At 41.8% G+C, this 8730-nt stretch overlaps 1 protein-coding gene across 1 annotated transcript in view; it reads right to left on the minus strand.

The window, feature by feature from the left end:
- KEL (Kell blood group, metallo-endopeptidase) overlaps positions 1-8730 on the minus strand; it is a 22683-nt gene that overhangs the window by 11431 nt on the left and 2522 nt on the right. The window contains exons 2-7 of the mRNA XM_010134651.1: positions 6058-6196; positions 4431-4634; positions 3700-3824; positions 2634-2780; positions 1445-1507; positions 200-388 (exon numbers count right to left, since the gene is read on the minus strand). Coding sequence (XP_010132953.1) covers positions 200-388; positions 1445-1507; positions 2634-2780; positions 3700-3824; positions 4431-4634; positions 6058-6196 — 867 coding nt within the window. The remainder of the gene's footprint in view (positions 1-199; positions 389-1444; positions 1508-2633; positions 2781-3699; positions 3825-4430; positions 4635-6057; positions 6197-8730) is intronic.

An 8730-nucleotide genomic window follows, 5' to 3' on the forward strand; every position in this document is an offset into this window, starting at 1 on the left:
AAAGAGTTGTGGGCCTGAAAAATCCAAATGTTGTCAATAAAAAACTGTAAGTTAATAGGTTATTTAAAGCTCAACAAACTCCAAATATAAGTTTCAAGGGAATGGCATCTAAACAGGGTCTCATGTCTCTTTTGATCTGAGCCTTCAGAATGTGAATGTCCCATGTAATTGTGTTGCTCAAGTTGTAAAGCGTAGCTACCTGTAGCTCCATAATGGTAGTGCGAAAGAACAGCATCCTCCTCTTCTTTCTTTCCTGCAGTGGGGTGACAGCTCGCTGGAGGTTAGAGATGAAGGACAAGGTAAGGGAAAAGGAATCGGGGATACCATCCTGTGGCCATCCAAGTAGGCTCCCCAGTTTCTTCAAATATGAGAGATACACACGGAGAACCTGCAATACAGAGCATTCGACCAGTGGGAGAAAATTAGTCACCCCATTCATCCCTCCATCCATTTTGACCATATAAGCTTCAATCTTTTAAAACCACTGCAGTCCTGTCCCTAAAATTGTCTTCTTCAAAGCAGCATCATGTAATTCTTCGTGTGGAATACAGTTTGCCAAGCACGGCTCCCCTCTCAGAGAAGAGCACTGAATTCCCAAAAGGTTGTTTTTCTTCCAGCTTACAATTACATTAAATACCAGAATCATTTTAGAAGATGTAGGCCTGACATCTCTGGAGTCAAAGGAGAGAGATACAATGAGCCAGTACTTTTGATGGAGAGACAATGCCATCTTCTTGCTTCAAAATTCATGAGGTATAAAAGCAATGCTTGTAATGGATACAGCGGGGTTTTTTTTTTTTTTTTTTTTTTTTTCTTTTTCCTTGCTGCAAAATTCAGGAGGTATAAAAGCAATTCTTGGAATGGATGGGCAGGCTTTTTTTTTTTTTTTTTTTTTGAGGACTCTTCTGAAAGAGTCAGGCTCAGACACTGAAATCAACTCGGTTTTTATAAAGTTCAGAAAAATGACAGAGCTGTGATGAAATTAACTTTGTTGCAGTAATTCCCCAGGTCAAAGAGATTGTTTCCCCAGCTTAAGTTAAAACATTCTAAAAACACTTTAAAACTGCTAGTTAACCCTCCCCCAATACACAGATTTGAGGTTATTAAAGCCTTACTTTGGACCAGAACGGGTTTCTTAAACATTCATTCAAGGTGAAGCCTAGAGGGAAGCCCAGGTTCATATTACTTAGCAAATACAAATTAAAACTATAACATTCTGTTTCTACACTAGGAGTTTTAAACTTTGCATCTAAAAATGGGTTACATTACATTTCATATTTGTGGAAAAGAAGAGAGTTTTGTAAAGATTTCCTTCTGGAGACATTTTCAGAGGTCACTGACCGTAACCCATGGAAACCAGGTCCAATCTGAACCAGGAGGCAATTCAAGGAGATCCCTACACCAAATAGCTATTTTTACCTTTCTTCAGCCTCTGATATGTTACCTCAGGATAATTTTTCTGTTTGAATTTACTCTCGGGTGGCATCTCAAATTCAGGATGGTCAATCTGCAAAAAGGAGTAAAGAAAAAACATCTTGCTATTTCCAGAAACACTGAAGCTCAACAGGCTTTGTTAGCATCCGTGTCACGGAATTTGAAATGTTAATAAATTGCTTTCGCTTTTGGAAAATGTTTGCTAAGTGATTCTTCTGGACCTTTCATATTCTACAGCTCATTTACAAGCTCATTACAAATCTGTGGTGACTGACACTCAAATATAAACCACATTGTTAAATACTCCTACATGGTGCACTGGTTTTGGATGGGATAGAGTTAATTTTCTTCACAGTAGCTAGTACAGGGCTATGTTTTGAATTTGTCAGGAAAATGCTGTTGATAACACAGGGGTGTTTTCATTACAGCTAAGCACTGCTGACACAGAGTCAAGGCCTTTTCCACTCCTCTCCCCACCTCACCAGTGAGCAGGTTTGGAGCAGACACAGCCGGGACAGTTGACCCAGACTAACCAAAGGGCTATTCCACACCATAAGACATTGCACTCAACAATAGCAGTGGGGGGTGAAGGAGGTTGGCCAGGGCTGCCATTTCTTGGAAACTGGCTGGGAGGTGGTTGGTCAGTGGTGAGAAACCGGCTGGGGGGGGGAGGCGGGGCTTGCATTGCTTCTTTATTTTCTTTTTTTTTTTCTTTCAATTATTAAACTGTCTTTTTCTCTACTCATCAGTTTTCACCCTTTTACCCTTCTGATTTTCTCCCCCATCTCCCTGAGTGGCAGAATGGTTGTGTGGTGCTTAACTGCTTACAGTGTTTAAACTACAACTTTGAGCTGCAAAATTCATAGTAAACTACGTGTATTAGACTCTTAGCACTTAGAGTCCATTATTGTACTAGTCACACCCATGAACAGAAGAACCAGACTCCTCCATGACAAAATACAATCTACGCTGTCAGGCAGAAGTGATGAGAGAAAGTAAGCAACTTACTCCTCCTCATCTGCTTGTTTTCCAGAAATAAGTGCATTTTATATAATAAAGCTAAGTCTACTGAAATTTAGGAAAACTTTCTTCAGAGAAGAACATCGGCTTGACTTGAGGAAGCCCGGTTATCATGGGCTGTGCAACTGACTGACTATTCCCAGTGCTTCCTGATAATTTTCCTTCTTTAGTCCACTTGCCTGAATAATATTGGTCTTGAGGTCAAAAGGACTAGGTCCCACATGAATTCTGAAAAAGGGAAAGGTGCTGTATCTGCCCATAAGTGTCTGAAGAGTTTCATTAAAATCTTTTGCTTTCCCCACACCTGTGATATTCCATCCACCGATCTAGAGGGAGAGAGAATATGACAGCAGGTGACAAAACCACTTGTTTGATCCATATTTACAAAATCTTTTTTTCATTCCTAGGAACTCAGTCATTACAACAACTGAGAAGCAGCAAAGCAAATAGCAACAAGGGAAACTATTAAGATTTCCACACACTCTTTTGGCTTTAAAACAACTTGTCATTTTCACTTAAGCAAAGCAACTGCAAAATGACACAGGGAAAAGGAATGATGATTATCAACAGAACAAGGTGTCCAGGAAAATGCAGGAGAAGAAGGAGAGAGGAAAGAGGTGTCATTTTTCTAAAGCCATCCAGAAAGACAAACAGGGACCAGAGATGACAGTTCCCACCTCCCTGACATGCAGATGCACAGGTGGCCCTGCAGTCACTGTTCCTTCTGCTGGAACGTTCAGTATCCTGCTTGGAGACAGGGCATAAATGCCCTTTGCTGGCAGGAAGGTGTACAACCCTCCCTGGCACTGAGAGAATTCTTCCAGAATGGAAAGAGAAGAATTTTCCTCTTCACCTGGAGTAGTGGATGGCCATCAGATCTTAGACACAAAAATTTCAGCTGTTTTGCAAGATGTTCCCTGATCTGTAAGTTGGATTCTATTGAACTGAGCTTCTGAGATTTAAAGTGAACCCTCTTTACAGTCTTGGCTGTTGTACAGGCCTAAAGTAATACGTAAGGTCACGAGGAAAGATTCAGGTACCTACTGTCAGAAAATCAAATCTAGAAACAGCATTTAAAGCCAGAAGATTTATCACTCAGAAGTTGTGCTGTGAACCACGAGCTTATTTCAGGGCCAAATGCTAGAAAAATCCCGTCATTTAGAACCATATGACCCTAAATTCCTACTTTCCTTTTCCCTGCAGGAATTATCTTCTGCAGGGAGAGGAAATAGCACAAACATTCACCTGATTTAGGAGGTCCTTCAATGGTTGGGTTCCTTGGGATTCTATCCGTTGAGTATCCATGCAGGAGCGATAGAACTGGATTGCTTTCTCCTTGGCTGAGCCTCTTATCCCAAGCTGTGAGCCCTCTGAGGGGAAAAAAAGAAGATTAAAAACTACAAAAGTGATTAAGAAAAAGAATTTGAGCAGTATTAGAGCAGATGTAGTATTACACTGCTCTTTGATTCAGGACAATTTAGTAAATACATCCACACTTCACACAGTCGCTCAAAGTGAAACCTTCCAGTGCCTCTTTCCGAGGCCAAATACGTGCGTTTCTTTGCATGGAAACCGATGCACAACCAGAAGGTGGTGTGTGTCTCGGCTTCAGTCCCACACTGAGTCAGGACACGTGAGCAGAGTCCACATTCAGACAAGCACAGCAACAAGTGTCTTCTTTGAAAAGTCAACAGGAAGATGGTTTGGGTTGCTGTCAGAATTTTAGAGTGTGAATGTCTTCTGTTACACTTGGCAAAGGGAACGGAAATGTTTAAAATGCAGCTATTGTAATATGAAATGCTCGAGAATAATTCTGAATGTAATGATGGAAGTAATGTAATGTTCTTCTGTAATGACAGAAGAACAAAGAGACTGGACTCTGACCCTGTTAGGAATGATTGTGCTCTCAGTTAACAGTATTCTCAGCTCTGACTGAGGCAGGTGCGGAAGGTAACTCACCACTCATCTGGCCTTACCTAAAAGCCTTTTCAGGATCAACTGATTTTCTTCCAACAAGGCATCAAATACATTTAGTGATTCTTCTGTGGTTCTGCTTGAGTGTTTGCCTTCCCAGTTGCCACAGGCATATTTGTAGAAATTCTCACAGGGGTCTACAGTGTCATTTCTAGAATTCAGGAGTCTGGCCAGCAGTGTAAGACTCAGCTTGGCATCACAGGATCCTGGGCAGGAAGTAAATAGGAGAGAACTGAGCAGCGTCAGTACAGAGAGAGAACAACTACAAACAAACAAACAAAAAAAAAGAGAGTTATCTGTGGGACATTTCCCTCAAAAGATTTCTTTTTGGTACACAGTCCTTTGCATGCAGAGTGGTGAATTCCTTGTAAGTTTTTGCTGAATGTGGAACAAAGTGTGTTCTGCCTGTCACCTCACAGGAATATTGCCTTTGCACTTTAATAAGGAAGACTCTTCAACTGAAGAACAAGCAATTAGTCTGGAGGTGGTGTCCTCTGTTGATGCTATCTAAGCAGCCATATGTCAGATTCTTCTGCCTTCTCCCTGTATTTTCTCTGGATCAGCCAGATTTGGCCAAATGATAAACAAGAAGCAACTGGTGGTGTCAGCACACGAAGCAAAAGAAGGACGTAGCACACGGGAAGTAAAGACCTAAGTTTAAAACATGGAGGGAGATGTTCAAGCACGGGAACCATTTCTCAGCAATGACATTTGTTAAAACAGGACAAAGAATTTCTAGTACATCTAAAACTCACTTTACCTAAATTGCTGTGAGTCACTGGGTATGTGTTCTAATTTTGGTGAACAGATCAGATCAATTATTTACTGAAATAAACCACTTGTAAATCAAAGAAAGACTTTCCATACTATGGTTTCAACAGCTGACATGGGAGGAGGCAGGCGGAGTGGAAGTAGACAAGACCTCAACTTCCCTGTTCTCTGTAGTGAACGGTCTCCAACACGTAAGAGGGACTAGAGAAAAATACTAACTTAAGAGGCAATAACATTTATTTTGGAGCAGGAAGTGTCTGTATCCACCAATATAAATGCAGTACGTAGTACTTCAGTACTTAGCATTCTACATGCAGAAACACTTACACAGACCACTCTGCAGATAGTTGTTTAGCAAATTCGAAAGGCAAATTAATATTTCTGGTCTTTGCTTACAGCTCCCCCATTAGCAAGAGACTATGAGTTTTCTCTCTACACTGTGACTGCACTAGTCTGTGCTAGGAAACTAGGACTAGACTTGCTGAGTCAGAGATGAAAAGGTGGAGGAGGAGCTCCAGATCTCAGATTCCAGTTTCCTGGAGGTGACTACAGACAGAGTATGACAAGATGATGAGATGCAAGACAATATAGTGATGTTCTCCCTCAAAACTGGGCCCAGGCTTATTAAATAGCATGCAGAAACGAAGAAGGGGAGTGGCGGTCTCTCCCCACTATGACCCAAGGGAGAGGAAGCACAGTGTACCTTTTTTACAACTGGTGTTATGATTCTTTGAAATTCTGAAAGTCTGATTCATAACACAGATGCGAAGCCTAATGCAACGGAGGCAGGTAGGAGAGAAAGGGGTCTTACAAATGGGGTAAATGAGGAAGCAGGGAAAAGGATATCCTGTGTTATACCTAGACCACAAGTCATCATGATGTAGATGACAAGCAGTGCAAAGCCAAGGAGAGCACTGAGAAGTGTACACAGAAGTAGACTTTTCCCCTGAAGGCATCGTTCTTTCTTTGCGCCTGTTCTCAGCTCCTGGTCACAGGTCTGAAGAGATAAAAATGAGACAAACAGAAAAAACGAAGAAAGAAAAATTCATATTAAATATTCAACTTAGCACTGGTCATACACTCCGTCTTCCATCTAATCTACTAGAAAATCACTGACAGGGCTAGTGCCAGGATACCAAGAGTTGTTCTAATCTTCTAGGTGACTGTACTCTCTTGGGGTTTTTTCACCTCCTTCACTTCCCTGTCTACAACTGTGGCACGGTGTTATGAATTATGCATCGTAAAGACAGCTTGCCATGAAGAGGCCTGTCTGTCCATAGTTCTTTCTGGTTTATGGAATCACCTTGCATATACCTCCTGAAGATATCGAAGCCTTTTTGAGTCCATAAAGCTAACAACAGAATGGCTAGGAGTGGTGGTTCTTCATTCTGGCAACCTGAGCAATAATTTCAGATCTCTCCTCCAGAAATAACTTCCACATCCTAAGCCCTCTAGTCCAATTTAAGTGGGAAAAAAGATTTGCCCTATTCTAAAAACTGCAGTAAGCTGTAAGCCACAGAGAAGATGTTATGTACAGACAACACTTACATTATCTCACTTACATTTAGTTGTGTTCATAATCTAGGTGTGTCTTTTTAGTCGATGAGGAAGGCTAGGCCCCCTATGAGTTTAGCTTCTACTTCAGACACCTGCCTCAGGACGAGCTGAAGCATCCCTCCAGTGACCTGTCTTTTTCTCCATTTCATAGCTAGATGACTAAGTTAGGATACACCCCTAATATTCACCTGGGTAAAGTTAAATAAAATTATATTTACTGTGTGTGTCCACTGCTTCTACCTACTTTCACGCACATAGGACTGGAGAACAGCATATTACCACAGAACGGATGTGGGAATGGGTGCTGGTAATACAAGGAAAGTGAAAGAACTGAAAAAAAGGAAAAGTGGAATAATTGCATAAGAATATATTCTTACTGAGCATATATTCCTACTGAGAAAAAGGACGCGGAAGGGAGAAAAACAAAAAGATAATCGAAAACCTGGGGCAAGAGGGATAGAGCAGAGATAGTATAGTAAGCAAGGAGTAAATCTCATAGGTGTGAAAGCTGATGGAAGTGTTACCTTGAGTCTTTCACACCAGCATCAGGCCTGCCCTGTACTGTCCCCACAGCCTCAAGTTTAGCTCCCTGTCCTCAAGCCAGGCTCTCTGATAAAAAAAAGCTGTTCAAGAAACCTTGATGGGCCTTAGAGCTCTTTGAGGAAAAGCTGGAAGCAGCCTCAGTGAAGGAGCCCACTTTTTCACTTGGGAGCTGCCTTCCGCACCTATCCTGTGCGGTCTCAGCCTGAGCTATGGTGCAGCAGCAGCCATGCCTATGGCTGGCCACGTACCCCACTGAGCTGGATCCTGACCTTAACCTACAGACTTGATCCTTGACCTTGGGCCTCTGTCCTCACAATGACATGCCTGGTAATCTACACTCTTGGTTGACCCTGGCTGCTGTCACCAGACCCGACTTACCCAACTCATTCCCTCACTGTTGGGGTGCACCCCTTATTGGTAAAAGTCATGACTTCTTTCCTGCCTTGTCCTGGCTGTCAGGTTCTAGATTGTCTTCATCTGGCTGCCCTTGCTGCTCCCTTATATGCAGCAGCTAAACTGCATTTGTCACCACGCTCGTTATTTATCTTCTCTGCCACAAAATCAGATGACATAGGTCTTGACAAAAATCATGAGAAGAAATGAAGCAAAATCCTACAAGAATTAAGTACTTCACAGCATATACCCCTCCACCTGAGGACAGGGTAAGGAAAGAATGAGTCTGCTGCTAATCACCTTGCCAACAATTTCTGCACAAATGCATTAAGAGACCAGAAACACAGAAAGTAGCAGAAAACCAGATCTCATCATTTATATCTTGAAAACATGCATTTTATTCAATCATTAACAGAAGACTATCAAAAGCATATGTCAGCTTACTTGACTCGTAGAAACTGCTAACAAGGGTTGAATACCTAACTGCTTTTTTCCCTTCAAAATCCTATTCTCCTGCCTTCTTTAGGCAGGATACAGAACGACTAAATTGAGAGCAAGTACGTACAAGTGAATCGTGGAGTTAAAAGGTGCTAGATACAGAACATGATCATACTGGCAAAGTACAGCGTAGGAAATATAAAGGAGGAAATCCAAATTCTTCCCACAAGCCCCTGTAGTAAAACACTTCAGCTTTTACTCCTGAAGTAGACAGCAAGTGTCACGACTTACAGAGGAGTGAGCCAAGTAAAATTTGCTTGACTGAAAAGGAAGAAGAAAATGTCTTCTTCAACGTACAAGCCCTCACCTTTCACCGTTTAGGAGGCAGCGAATGCTTCACGCTCACAAAGCTCCTGACTCCCCTGTTGCAACGGACTTCTTGTTTTTCACGCTGAAAATCTGGCCTATTCCTACTACGAGACACAATTTTGCAAGTCTTTGGTCCGAGGTTATCAGAGGACATCTCTTTCTCTCCTTCAAGTATTAAATGGCACATCATGGAGATAGTAACAAGAAATTGGTATTTCAAGACTGTCACTG

This window comes from Buceros rhinoceros, unplaced genomic scaffold, assembly GCF_000710305.1.
Source record: "Buceros rhinoceros silvestris isolate BGI_N320 unplaced genomic scaffold, ASM71030v1 scaffold16794, whole genome shotgun sequence".
NCBI lineage: Eukaryota > Metazoa > Chordata > Aves > Bucerotiformes > Bucerotidae > Buceros > Buceros rhinoceros.